The sequence below is a fragment of the Lynx canadensis genome, chromosome F2, assembly GCF_007474595.2.
Source record: "Lynx canadensis isolate LIC74 chromosome F2, mLynCan4.pri.v2, whole genome shotgun sequence".
NCBI classification, from domain to species: Eukaryota; Metazoa; Chordata; class Mammalia; order Carnivora; family Felidae; genus Lynx; species Lynx canadensis.
In genome coordinates, this window is record NC_044320.2 from 26,171,103 (window position 1) to 26,186,108 (window position 15,006).

General features: G+C 36.4%; 1 protein-coding gene across 1 annotated transcript in view; it reads left to right on the plus strand.

Moving 5' to 3' along the window:
• Nucleotides 1-15,006, plus strand: part of CSMD3 (CUB and Sushi multiple domains 3) — a 1,276,067-nt gene that overhangs the window by 1,103,627 nt on the left and 157,434 nt on the right. Inside the window, 3 exon segments of the mRNA XM_030304305.1 lie at nucleotides 278-402; nucleotides 8,308-8,404; nucleotides 10,827-10,931. Coding sequence (XP_030160165.1) covers nucleotides 278-402; nucleotides 8,308-8,404; nucleotides 10,827-10,931 — 327 coding nt within the window.

Here is a 15,006-nt window from a genome sequence, read left to right on the forward strand (position 1 = left end):
AGTAATATACTAAAAATGATATGCTGTCATTGAGTTTATTGTAATATGATTTTAGTAATGCCATTAAAAGGTTATCCATTCATGTTGTCTAAGCATTTTTCAAAGTTTTTAGGAAGGAAGACTTAATTTTCATTGTTCTTATGAGTTTTAAGAAATAATAAGATTTGGCTGTGTTTGCAATTGTAGTATCTGTCTAAGATGTTATCTCTGACCTTTTCTCTTATTTTAATCCTCTGCATTAGAATTAACTTGCTCTCTTGAATTGTTTTACTTTTAGTGCCCTGTGGTGGAGTTTTAACAAAGCGCAAAGGGACTATTTTGTCTCCTGGTTACCCTGAGCCTTATGACAACAACCTGAATTGTGTGTGGAAGATCACAGTGCCAGAGGGAGCTGGCATTCAAGTAAGGAAATTTAAATTTTTCTCCTTTTCCCTGTATATTTGAAGTTAATCCTTTTAGAGATGAGGGAGATGAAGGTTACTTCTAAAGATTTAGCCACTCCTTTTCCTTGGCATGGTTGAATGTAGCAGAAAGGTACTTATTGTTTTCACCTGCAGGTAACAGAAAATCAATTCAAGAAGGCCCAAGCAATAAGAAAAATGTTTGTTCCGGATGTCATGGAATCTAGCGGTAGAGGTTGTTTATTTGGGAGGTTCAGTTGCGTCATTACTGACCTAGGTTTTTCCCTCTCTCTGCTCTGCCATCATAGCATGTTGGCTTAGTTCCTAGGCTTCTTTTCTCATGAACTTGAGATGGCTACCAAAGCTCTAACAGCAATGGCAATAGCCAAAATGGAACGTTTCAATCTATCTATCTTTACAATGGCTGAAAAACGTTCAGAAATCCTTCCAGTAGACTTTCTGTCCTTTACTATTGACCAAAACTGCAAGACTATCCATCCCTATGCTATACATTGACCAAAAGCAAAAGATGTATTGTCATTTGGCTCTAAAAAATCAACATTAGGTACCTAGGTTAAGCATGGGGCTCAGCTTCCTCTGAAGTATATAGTCTTCATTTAATTGAACAAAACCAGTTTTCTTGATAGCAAAAAAAGGGATGCTAGTCTATAGACAAGCAACACAATCTACCATATTATCTCAACCATAAACACTTTTCGGGAGGAGAAATTTGACCAGTTACTCTATATTACAAGGAGATTGTTTTTGCATAAATTGGTGATATTTGACTACTCCATGGAAGGTAATTATTCTTCACAAAATATTACATAATCTGTATTTCATAAAAAATAACTTGATTACTTCTCCAATTGGGTTGTAAGGTGTTCCTTTGGAAACTTGAGAAATATATCAGTTACGGGAAAGTAGCCAAGAAATCCTCCATTAAAACTGAAAATAGGGGGCGCCTGGGTGGCGCAGTCGGTTAAGCGTCCGACTTCAGCCAGGTCACGATCTCGCGGTCCGTGAGTTCGAGCCCCGCGTCGGGCTCTGGGCTGATGGCTCAGAACCTGGAGCCTGCTTCCGATTCTGTGTCTCCCTCTCTCTCTGCCCCTCCCCCGTTCATGCTCTGTCTCTCTCTGTCCCAAAAAATAAATAAATGTTGAAAAAAAAATTAAAAAAAAAAAAAACTGAAAATAGATAAAAGTATAATTTTTAGTTAAAAAAATCAACTTTTTGAGTTTGTAATTTTGCAGAAAATTACTCCTAATACCTGTTAGGTCAGTTAGCCAATGAGAAAACATGAAATATACATTTTCAGTGTTTTAAAGGCATTAAAAATGGAAAGACCAAGAGATCTATGCTTATATTCTGGCTAGCTGTACTATCATTTTATGGCCAACTTGTAAAATTCAGAGAAAACCAATCAATCCTATCTTATCACTGGTAGAATTAACAAGGATTTTATTTTAGTATTTTTAAAAATTTTTTGATGTTCACTTAATTTTGAGAGAGCTAGAGAGGCAGAGTGTGAGCGGGGGAGGGGCAGAGAGAGAGGGAGACACAGAATCCAAAGCAGGCTCCAGGCTCTGAGCTGTCAGCACAGAGACAGACGTGGGGCTCAAACTCACGAACAACAAGGTTGTGACCTGAGCCAAAGTCAGATGCTTAACAGACTGAACCTCTCAGGTGCCCTGAATTAACAAGGATTTTAGAATTGCCCATGTTGCAAGTTGTATAGAAAATCTGAAAATGAGATGATGCCTTTAGAGCCTTCATAGAACATTTGTCATATAGTTGCCAGTTTATCAAGGTTATCCTACAGCATCCACATATTGATGTCAGCTTGTCTATTTCTATCTCATCTTACAATAATAAAAACCCCAGCCTTTCCTGTCTAGTTCTCATCCTTTGTTTTTGAGCCCTGCAGTATGGCTTCAGCATCCAGTGCTCTGAGCTACTCATAGCAATCACTGAGGACTCTATATCATTAAACCCATTGTGTTGCTCATCCTGCTTATTCTGACAGCAACATCCTAATTCTGCCCATTCTCCTCTCACTCTTAAAACATGTTTTTCCTTCTTGGTTTTCATGGCACCAATACTCTCTTAGACTTTGTTTTGTTTTCTTTTTTATATCCATGGCTCATGCTTCTACATCTAGGAATACAGTCTCCTCTTCCTACTCAGCCCATCAGATACAGTGTTTGAGAGATGCTGTGGTTTTGTTTATCTCATGTTACACCATGCTTTCTGCCATCTTGTCTACTTCCGTGTCTTTGGCTGCCATTTTGTGCCATTTGTGCCCAGGACCTGCATCTTAATAGACCATCAGAAAGCATTTTTTAAAATGAAGAACTGAGGGGGACCTAGGTGGCTCAGTCAGTTAAGTGTCCGACTCTTCGTTTTGTCTCAGGTCGTGATCTCACAGTTTGTGAGACTGAGTCCCATGTTGGGCTCTGCACTGACAGCACAGAGCCTGCTTGGAATTCTCTCTCTCCCTGTCTCTCTGCCCCTCCCCCATTTGTGTGTGCACACTTTCTCTCTCTGTCTCAAAATAAATAAATAAACTTAAAAAAATAAAAGAACTGAATAAATGATAGTTTTCAAGTGTAAATATCTAACCCAGTGCTTTCACCTAAGCTGCATGTCATTTATTCAACTACCTGCTGGGCATTTCAACTAAACTTCTTACTGGAATTTCAAATCCATCCTGTTCAAACTGACTTCGTGATTTTTTCTCATCATTATGGGTATCCTTCAGTGTTCTCTGGCTCAGAATGAGCCCCTCATCCATTCGGTTGCACAAGCCAGAAATCTTGATAATTTTCCCCCTTTCCTACTCTACACAATGAAATCTGTGGGATCTGTCTTTCACAAATTTTTCAAATAAGTCTATTTCTCTCCATCCATATTGTTACCCTAAGGTTAGGTTGTCATCATCCCTTTCCCAGGGTCTTACTCTCCTCTAATCTGTTCTTCAGAGGGCAAAGACAGTAACCTAAAAATAAAAACCCTGATACTATCACTTTCCTGCTTCAACCGTTCCCTGTATTCTTAACTCCTTGATACAGCTGATTATACCTTTTGTGCTTTGTCCTCCTTTGTCACCACTTATATTCACACTAGTTTAGTTCTTTATAAAAGCGGCTCTCGCTTGCCTTTGGGCCTTTGTGCATGCTGTTCCCTTTGCAGGTGACACTCTCCTTGATCCCCCCTTTATTTGGCTTATTCTTAGTCATCATTTCTGTCTCAACTTAAAACCAGTTCCTGTGGAAGGCTTTCCGTGAACTTGAGGAAAGGGTAAGTCCCATGCTGCACGTTCTCATAGGTCTCTGTAATTTCCTTATTATAACATCTGTCACATTTTACTGTTACCACTTAGTTAATTACCCATAAGATCTTGAGGGCACTAACTAAATCTGTTCTGGCAACTAGCCAGTGTCTGCCAGTATATGCTCAGTAAATATTTTTAGGATGAACTAATGAATCCCTCCACAAGCAGGGTTTTGGATATTTTAAGGAGTTAGGACAGCATGATGAACCAAGAGGACATTTGCAGAAAACGTGCATTGTATATCACTTGTCCGAACCAAACACTTCAAAACCAGACAATATCAATGACACTATAAACTCTTTCACTGAGGAAGCGTTTTATTTAATGGTTACACCTTAGAAAACAAAATTTGAATTAAACGGAGCATGTATCAAACTTACAGAATGTGAGGCATACTGGATTTTTAATCTTAAATACTCTAAAGGACTAACCAAAACTTTTTTTTTTTTCTAATTGATCTCTATATGTATGATAATTTTAGACATACCACTAAATCATAGACCATTATATAGCATATGCACACACATGTGTAATGTGTGATTTGTACTTGAAATTTTATTACTTTACCTAAAAGCTACCTGGCTGGTGTGCCAGGTTTAAAGCAATGCCTATTTTATTTTATTCAGTTAGGAAAAATATGTGTGTGAATAAAGAATTAGATGAATGTATAATAAATCATATATGAGATGAAATGTGATAACCACTGATGGAAAGAAAAGAAGAAACATTTAGAATGCGGGAAAAGTTGTAAATAATATAGAATGAGCAATCTTTAGAAAGAGCCTCAACAAATAGACTAATTTGTTATATTAATTTTACATGAGATGTTTGTGGGGAGTTGTGTATTCATTTATTTGCCTGTCTATTCTAGCAAAGCATATTGATGGAGAATTCCAAAGGGGCTGTCATAACAGAGTTATTAAGCAAAAGAGCAATCTTTGTGATAGACCTTGCGAAACTTATGTTTGTTACTTAACTGTGTCAACCTGTAGAATGATCATCATGATTAAATATAACCTAACAAGCAAATTAAAATGAAATTTGAATGTCTATATGAGGAATATCTGGTTTTAGTGATTGGAAATTCATTACCCCATGAAGCTACCCTATTGCCATGATGGACAGCTCCATTTTTAATGCAAAATTCTTCTAAACAGGGAATCAGTAGCTGCTGCTTTTTAAATCGTTTATTTGACTCTCGTTTGGCCTTTTGTCACTGTGGGTCCTCAGTCATTTCCTTGAGCCACCTACACCTTCTGTGTTTATTTACCAAATTATATTCACAATTTGACCAGACTCCTAGTGGCAAATTGTGTTAGTTTTCTATGGCTGTTGCAGATTACCATGCACTTGAGAGCTTAAAATAGCAGAGGTTGATTCTGTCACAGTACTGGAGGCTGGAAGTCCCAAAGCATTTTTACTGAGCTGAAACTCAGGTGCTAACAGGGTTGTGCTTGGACCCTCCACTCTCCCCTCTGCCCAGGCTCTAGCCTTTCCTTGCCTCTTCTAACTTCTGCTGGCTGCCAGGCGTTCCTACGTGTCTGACTATATCACTCTATTTTCTACGTGCATGGTCACATTGCCTTCTCTTCTGTATGTGTCAAATCTCCTTTGACATCTTTCTTATAAGAACACTTATGACTGTACTTAGGGCCCATCTGAATAATCCACGATAATCTCCCTATTTCTAGATGTTTAGGTTAATCACATCTGAAAAAAATTTTTTTTCCATGTAAGGCAATATTTACAGGCTCCAGGGATGAGGACCTGATATCTTTGGAAGCCACTATAGTTAGTCTGTTATACATATGTATGTAGAATTAAATTTTTTTCTTCTCATTAAGGGAATAGGTTTTCCTAGAGATGTCTTCATTTTTGTTTCTATCACCCCTTTGATCTCAATAACTCAGGGAAAGAAGATAAATCGTTAAGTCTCCCCTCTCCCTTTCTTTCCTTATTCAGATTACACAGAATCTGTAGCAAAAATCTGTTGCAAAATAATCTGTTGCAGAATCTGTAGTGACACAGGTGACATTTTAGTTCCTCTTTCTACCATTCATTCCTGCCCCCAATCTACTTTAGTCTTTTACTGCTTCTCACACAGACTACTGCAATAGACATTGAAATTGTCTTGTGTATATATATATATATACACACACACACACACACACACACACACACACACGTATACACACACACACACATATATATATAAACACACACACACACATATATATATATATATATATACATACACACATACATGTTTTTAATTTATTTTTTAATTTACATCCAAGTTAGTTACCATACTGTGCATCAACGATTTCAGGAATAGATTTCTTAATGTCCCTTACCCATTTAGCCCATCCCCCTCCCACCACCCCTCCAGTAACCCTCTGTTCTCCATACTTAAGAGTCTCTTATGTTTTGTCCCCCTCCCTGTTTTTATATTATTTTTGCTTCCCTTCCCTTATGAAATTGTCTCTTTACTTGTATTTTCTTCATCCAATGCAGTACTGTAGTTAAAGCAGTCCTGGTTATTCTCCTTCTAACCCTTTGGTGGACTACACCTCAATTGCATAGTTATTATGCTGGTCTTGGGTCTTTATAGTCTCTTGACAAATCCATCTCAGCTAAGTTCAATCCTTTATTCACACTGGACACTATCGTGAACTAAAATTCATTTAATTTTTACAACAATTATGTGAATTAGATGCCTTTATTACAATGATGTGTATAAGAAATTGAAGGCACAGATTGTCAACTCTTCTAGGGTTACCTGCCAGAGAATAGAGGGAGCCAGAAAGCTGCACATCCAGGCGTCCTCCCTCTGCTGTCTCTTGGATTTATCCACTAAGCTCTCTCTATCTAACTTTTCTCTACTTTTGCTAACTTTGCATGCATATTTCCTCTTATGTAAATACCTTCTACTGTGGCTAAATTGGATTACTGATGGTTCACTACATCTACCTCATGGCTTGCCTCCTCTACATTTTTATAACTCAATAGTTTCTTTCAGTGAAAAACCTCTCAATACATTTAACTTATCTCAAATGTCAACTCCTGTGTGAATCCTTACTTTTTTTTTTTTTGCAAATGTGATCTTTTCTTCCCCTGAATTGTAAGAAAGGAAAAATCAGATATGAAGAGAGAATTGATTATTGTTTAAGGAAATGATGGTAATATCACAATCATTCAGCTTTAATTCCATTCTGCTTCCTGTTCTGGAACACTGCCATCGGGCCTAATGCCTGTCACACAGGCAGGGTATCCGTTGCCATGTGGCACTCACCCCTGGAAAAGAGGCACCAGCATTCACTTGAATGGAAGAATGATGATGGTTTATTCTGTGGATAAGAAATTTTTAAGGAATGCAATTGTTATACTTATTTAGTGAATGAGTGCAGTACTTACATTGATGACAGACTTTAGCTAAATAAAATACATTTATTTTAATAAGGTTCGCCCTTCCCTTCCTCTAAAACAATAACATATACACTTCACAGACAGAAAAATGATCACCCCCACGGTTGGGGGTGGGTCCTGTGGGTTCTTGCAAAAGCTCACGCTGTGCCAGGCGAAGTGCAGCAAAGTAACACATGCCTCTTTCTTTAAATAACATTTAACAGACATGAGAGGATTGAGCTCCACCATTTCCCTTATCAGCTTTAGGGACTTTCACAGTAAGTTATTTATTATGACTCCACTCATCAAATTATTCTTTAAGAGATATACCCAAATCAGTTATAAAGTATAATTTTGGCCATCCATATTAAGACCTGTTAAAAATGAGCATAGGGGATAATAATTTTTTTAAATTAAAGAAAGGGAATTGAGCAAAGGTTAGGCAAATAAAGGTAAATAAAATGTATCCAGCATAAACCTAGTTTTTAAGAAAAGTATAAGCTTTTCCCTGTATGCTGGTGGACCACAAATATGGTGATTTCCTGATAGCTAAAGAAAATGTGAAAACTCAATCACTGGCAAGAATCTAACACTCCATGGGCACCTGGGTGGCTCAGTCAGTTGAGCGTCTGACTTCAGCTCAGGTCATGATCTCATGGTTCATGGGTTTGAGCCCCATGTGAGGCTCTGTGCTGACAGCTCTGAGCCTGGAGCCTGCTTTGGATTCTGTGTCTCCCTCTCTCTGCCCCTCCCTTACTCATTCTTTCTCTTTCTGTATCTCTCAAAAATAAATAAACATTAAAAAAATTTTTTAAAAGAATCTAACACTCTGAAACATACAAGATGATTAGTTGGAACACGTATTGGGATTCCTGACACTAAGATATTAAATTAACCCAAAGCCTTTAATAAAGAAAACGCTCTGAGATGGTGACAGACTTTATCCATGTTCTACCCATAGTGAACACTGCGAGGTGTTTCGACGCTCTTCTTACCCAAGTCAGCTCATGTAGGCCAGCAAAGATCAGTTCTGGTAAAGTCCTTCTATGAAGGGTCACGAGGATATGGTCCTGGCTTGGAGTTCTCTCTTCTAATGCGGAGTGGAGGACTGTGGTATTTTTATCTTGTTAGAAATACGTGTTCTTATCAGTAATTATTATTTCACAGGTACAGGTTATCAGCTTTGCTACAGAACATAATTGGGATTCTCTGGACTTTTATGATGGTGGAGACAACAATGCTCCACGACTTGGAAGTTATTCAGGTAAATAAAAGAGCTGAGCTTAATTGAAATACAGATGTAATTAGGAATGTAGAAATCTCTCTCTCTTTTTAAAAGACTTTCTAGAACTCTGACTTGGCAGTTTTAATTTCCTTTTTATAAACTATACACAGCAAACTAAATTACAAGGTTAGATGTTTCAAAGGCATTAAAGGTAATGACATTGAAATTGCTGTTTAAAATCTTACTATATTCTAACTATATTTGTGTAATTATTTATTGATGCTTTTATAGTAATGATAATATTTTCAGCTGAGCTGTGGTTCAGGTATGTGTACCCTTTCTCCTTAAATCGTTAAAATTAGACAGTGCTTGGTAATTATGATATATCTACTCAATAGAGTGTTCTGGGGCCATTAAAATAATTTTAGAGACTGTGTAAAAACATGGTATGTTACAAGGTACTGATGAGTGAGAATAAAGAGAATATAAATTATTTCTATGAAATGAATAAAATTATATAACATAATATATACCCAGGTACCAAGACCAGAAGGTTTTTAAACTTGTTAAGGTTTTTAAAGGTAATTTACGCAATAATCGAACAGCTTTTTCAGCCTGCGAAAAGTGAAATCAAGTTTTACTTTAATTTTAACTATACTTTTTACTTTAATTATACTTTTTAACTATAGAAATAGGAACATAGCTAAACTATCAACTTCTACATTTCAGATATACTTAAGTCGGTTTGAATAGTTGTAGGTTTTTCACAGATTTTTAACTAGGGCATAATCAGTTTTTCAGCATCGCCACTGAGGAGAGGAAAGAAGAAATACCTGGAATAGGAGTGATTTGGGTTAGTCATAACAAGTATTTTAGGGGCTCCTGGGTGGCTCAGTCAGTCGTGCATCCAACTCTTGATTTTGGCTCAGGTCATGGTCCCAGGCTTGTGGGATCAAGCCCCATGTCGAGCTCCATCCATGCTGTGTGGATAGATAAGGTGTATAGATAAGGTGGAAATCTTGGAAGAAATCTTATAACATTTTGAGTGTACATTTGTTTAGATTTGATTAATAATCAAATCTTAATAATAAATACAACAATGAAGATAATACCAGTGATAAATAACAGCTCTTGATTACCAAGTGCTAGCCCTGTGTGAGGCTTGTCATACGTTTCCTCATTTGTTCCTTCTAGTAGTTCTGGTCGTGATTGACACTTAGATTAAGTTGCCTGAGGTTGTACAGCTGATGTTAGAATGAGACCTGGGCCCAGCTGGTGTGACTCCAGAGCTGAAGTTCTTGATCGCTGAGATCCTCTAAGGCACTAAAGGCAGGTCGAGTGAAAGTTTCTGTTTACCTCCATCTTCAGTGATTCAGTAAGGGTTCCAGAGACAGATAAGAGGCAGGAGAAGGGGGAAAAAGCTACTATATGTTCTGTAATGAATTCGTCCTGATATTTTCTTTTTATAGAAAGATCAGTGAGTGGTTCAGTTCCACAGAGTTGTACAAAATAAATGTAAACTAACTAGTTACTTACAGAAAAAAATGTTGCCACACTATCAAATAATATGCTTGTTGGACATTATCTTAAAACATAGGTTTGACACTTATTTTTATGCTTGCCATTTGAAACTGCTTGACTTGTAATCTTAAGGATCTTGAGGTATTACTCAATGCAGATAGTCAAGAAGTAATTGGTTCAAACAGATATTTTATGTTTTCAGCTCAGTAATTGAATAAAGTCAAGTTGATTTCCTTCAGAATTTCAGAAATACACCATTATAATGTATTTGCTAAGAGACTAAGGCTATAATGTATTTGGTAGTGCTAAGGCTAACACTAGTTTATAATTGGGATTTTTCAAACACTACCTACCAGCGTTGCTGTCAGAGTATAAGAAACATCAAGGTACTTGACCTGGCAGAGAAGAACATACACATATTAATAAAGAAAGAAAATAAATGAAATACATGTTATATATATATATATATGCATATATATATATATATAATAAAAAGGGCAATAAATAACAATAAATAAACATATCCTCTGAACCCATACATAATCTTAAGATACTATACCATAAAAATGACTACAAACTTTAAAATTAAGGTTATTATTAGCTCATGCATAAAATATTGAAATCCACATGAAATTCCAAACATTTATTTCAGGTGACCTGTAAAATCCACTGCTTTGACTGTCACCCGCTCTTTGTTCCTGCCTATTTTTAGGGACCCATCCAGAGTGATCCCAAAGTCTTTCTCCTTAGAGACAGTCACAAACAATAAAATAAAAGAGAAATGTGGGAGACATTATCTTTATTTAAAAATTCCTAAAACACACTTGACCAATATGTAATTTCAGTGGTATTCTATTGGCTGATTAGTAGTTAACTTACTTAGTTTTGCTATAATATTTATTATGTGATTATTGACCTGCCTTTTCAATTATCATTTCAGGAACAACAATACCCCATCTTTTGAATAGTACGTCTAATAATCTATATCTAAATTTCCAATCAGACATCAGTGTTTCTGCTGCAGGATTTCACCTTGAATACACAGGTAAATATAATATCATGTGCTATTCAAGAAATTTAAGAACAAGTTTATATCATTTTTTAAATATTCTTTGAATATAGAAACTAAATGGACTTCATCAAAAGAGAACATTATCTTGTATTTTTAAGTTTTTGATGTGCTCTTTCAATTCATTTACAAGACTGTGTCTATAAAATTTTAATTTTTTCATCAGAATTTACAAATGTACAAATGTTTTCTTCCTTATTGTAATTGTAAGTACACTTAGCATGAGATACACCCTCATTTTTTTTTGAGTACACAATACAGAAGTGTTAACTATAAGCATGATAACATATAGCAGATCTCTAGAACTTACTCATCTTACATAACTCAATTTTATATCCATTGTGAGCAGCAACTTCCCATTTCCCTTCCTCCCCGCCCTGGAAATCTCCACTCTGCTTTCTGTTTCTATGAGTTTGACTATTTTAGGTACTGTCCTGTAGTACTTGTCCTTTTTTGTCTGGCTTATTTCATTTAGCATAATGTTTACTAGGTTCATTCATGTTGTTGCATTTGGCAGGATTTCCTTCTCTTTTGTAAGACTGAATGATATTACACATTATATGTACATACTATCTTTTCTTTATTCACTTATCTCTTAATGGACATCTAGGTTGTTTCCGTATTTTGGCTATTATGAGTAATGCTGCAATAAACATAGGAGTGCAAATCTCTCTTTGAGATTCTTATTTCAAATATTCTGAAAATATACTCAGAAGGGATATCTAGAGCATGTGGTAGATCTACTTCTAATTTTTTTTAATGTTTATTTATGTTTGAGAGAGAGAGAGAGAGGGAGGGAGACAGGATCCAAAATGGGCTATGCAGACAGCAGAAAGACCGACCTGGGGCTTGAAATCATGAACTTTGAGATCACTACCTGAGCTGAAGTCAGATGCTTAACTGACAAAGCCACCCAGGCACCCCTACTTCTAATTTTTTTGAGCAACTTTCATACTATTTTCCATAGTGGTTCCATCAATTTACATTCCCACCAACATTGTATGAAGGTTCCAGTTTTTCCATATTTTCACTAACAGTTTTTTTAAACAAATAAGAACATTTATAGTTATCAAAAGGAGCACATATCATAACAAAAACTCTAGTTTTGATTATTTATGCACCACATAACATAGCATCAATATTCTTAAAGCGGATAGTCAAGATATATGAGGAGAAATAAATAAAAATGCATTATGAAATTTGCCAAAATTGATCCCACTACAAAAATTCTAAGTAGAGCAATAATCATGGGAACAATATAGGAAATAGTTGTTTTTTTTTTTGTTTTTTTTTATTTTATTTATTTATTTATTTATTTATTTTATGAAATTTATTGACAAATTGGTTTCCATACAACACCCAGTGCTCATCCCAAAAGGTGCCCTCCTCAATACCCATCACCCACCCTCCCCTCCCTCCCACCCCCCATCAACCCTCAGTTTGTTCTCATTTCTTAACAGTCTCTTATGCTTTGGCTCTCTCCCACTCTAACCTCTTTTTTTTTTTTTTTCCTTCCCCTCCCCCATGGGTTCCTGTTAAGTTTCTCAGGATCCACATAAGAGTGAAACCATATGGTATCTGTCTTTCTCTGTATGGCTTATTTCACTTAGCATTACACTCTCCAGTTCCATCCACGTTGCTACAAAGGGCCATATTTCATTTTTTCTCATTGCCACATAGTACTCCATTGTGTATATATACCACAATTTCTTTATCCATTCATCAGTTGATGGACATTTAGGCTCTTGCCATAATTTGGCTATTGTTGAGAGTGCTGCTATGAACATTGGGGTACAAGTGCCCCTATGCATCAGTACTCCTGTATCCCTTGGATAAATTCCTAGCAGTGCTATTGCTGGGTCATAGGGTAGGTCTATTTTTAATTTTCTGAGGAACCTCCACACTGCTTTCCAGAGCGGCTGCACCAATTTGCATTCCCACCAACAGTGCAAGAGGGTTCCCGTTTCTCCACATCCTCTCCAGCATCTATAGTCTCCTGATTTGTTCATTTTGGCCACTCTGACTGGCGTGAGGTGATACCTGAGTGTGGTTTTGATTTGTATTTCCCTGATAAGGAGCGACGCTGAACATCTTTTCATGTGCCTGTTGGCCATCTGGATGTCTTCTTTAGAGAAGTGTCTATTCATGTTTTCTGCCCATTTCTTCACTGGGCTATTTGTTTTTCGGGTGTGGAGTTTGGTGAGCTCTTTATAGATTTTAGATACTAGCCCTTTGTCCGATATGTCACTTGCAAATATCTGGACAGCAACATGCAGAAGGTTGAAACTAGACCACTTTCTCACACCATTTACAAAAATAAACTCAAAATGGATAAAGGACCTAAATGTGAGACAGGAAACCATCAAAACCTTAGAGGAGAAAGCAGGAAAAGATCTCTCTGACCTCAGCCGTAGCAATCTCTTACTCAACACATCCCCAAAGGCAAGGGAATTAAAAGCAAAAGTGAATTACTGGGACCTTATGAAGATAAAAAGCTTCTGCACAGCAAAGGAAACAACCAACAAAACTAAAAGGCAACCAACGGAATGGGAAAAGATATTTGCAAAAGGAAATAGTTGTTTAAAAAACTGTCCCCCCATCCCCATGCCCCAAAATACCAGGTCCAAATGGCTTCACATAGAAAAATTGCCAACCTTTAAGGACCAGATAATCCCAATGCTACTTTAATTATTCTATTTCCTGGGGTGTATAACAGGTTCCCATAATATTCTCAATAGAAAACTATAAAGCATACTCTTTTATAAATATGATGCAGAAATTTTATCTTTTTAGTTCATTGAAATGTAATTTGTGTAGTTTTTGAATTTATATGTGTTGATTTGATATATGTATCTATTACAAAATAGTCACACAATAGACATAGTTAACATCTCCATATTTCACATAATTGCCTTCTCTTTTTTTTTCTTAGTTCTTTGTGTGTGTGTGTGTGTGTGTGTGTGTGTGCGCGCGCGCGCGTGTGTGTGTGTGTGAGTATGAGAATACTTAAAATCTAGTCTCTTCCCAACTTTCAAGTATATAATACAATATTGATAACTACTGCCAACATGTTGTATATTGGACTCCCAGAATTTATTTTATAACTAGAAGTTTGTATTCTGACTTACATCACCCTATTTTTTCCACCTTCCAGCCCCTGGCAACCACCATTCTTCTCATTGTTTCTAAGATGCAAGATGAATGAATCTTTCTTGGATTCCACATACAAATGAGATCTATTTGCTTTCTCTCTGAGTATTTCATTTAGCATAATGCCATGCATGATGTTACAAATGGCAGGATTTCCTAGTTTTTTTGTGACTGAATAATATTTAATTTTATACATATGCCACACTTCTTTATTCATTCATTCATAGATGGAACTTAGGTTGTTTCCATGTCTTGGCTATTGTGAATTAGGCTGCAGTGAACATGGGAATACAGATATCTCTTCCAGGTCCTCATTTTATCTCCTCTGGATGTATGCTTAAAGATGGGATTGCTGGATTATGTGCTATTTATTATTATTATTTTTTTAAGGAACCTCCAGGCTCTTATCCATACTGGCTGTACCAAATTTTATTCTTACCACCATTCAAGAGTGCTGCCCTTTCACCACATCCTCAGTAATACTTGTTATCTTGTTTTCTTGGTGATCTTCATTCTAACAGGTGTAAGGTGACGTCTTAACTGTGCTTTCGATTTGCGTTTCCCTTGTGGTTAGTGTTAAGGATCCTTTTATGTGCCTATTAGCCATTTCTTTATCTTCTTTAGAAAGTATCTGTTCAGATCCTCTGCCAATTTTTTTAATCAGGTTGCTTTTAATAGGTTTTTTGTTTATTCTTGTTGTTTTGACTTGCTATTGAGTTATATGAGTTTTTTATATATTGTGGATATTAACCCCTTATCAGATACATGGTTTGTAAATATATCCCCCCCCTCATTTTGTAGGTTTCATTTTCATTTTATTGATTGCATCATTTGCTGTGCAGAAGTTTTTGTTTTTTTGTAGACTTATTGTATTTACTTTCATTGATTGCTTATACTCCTG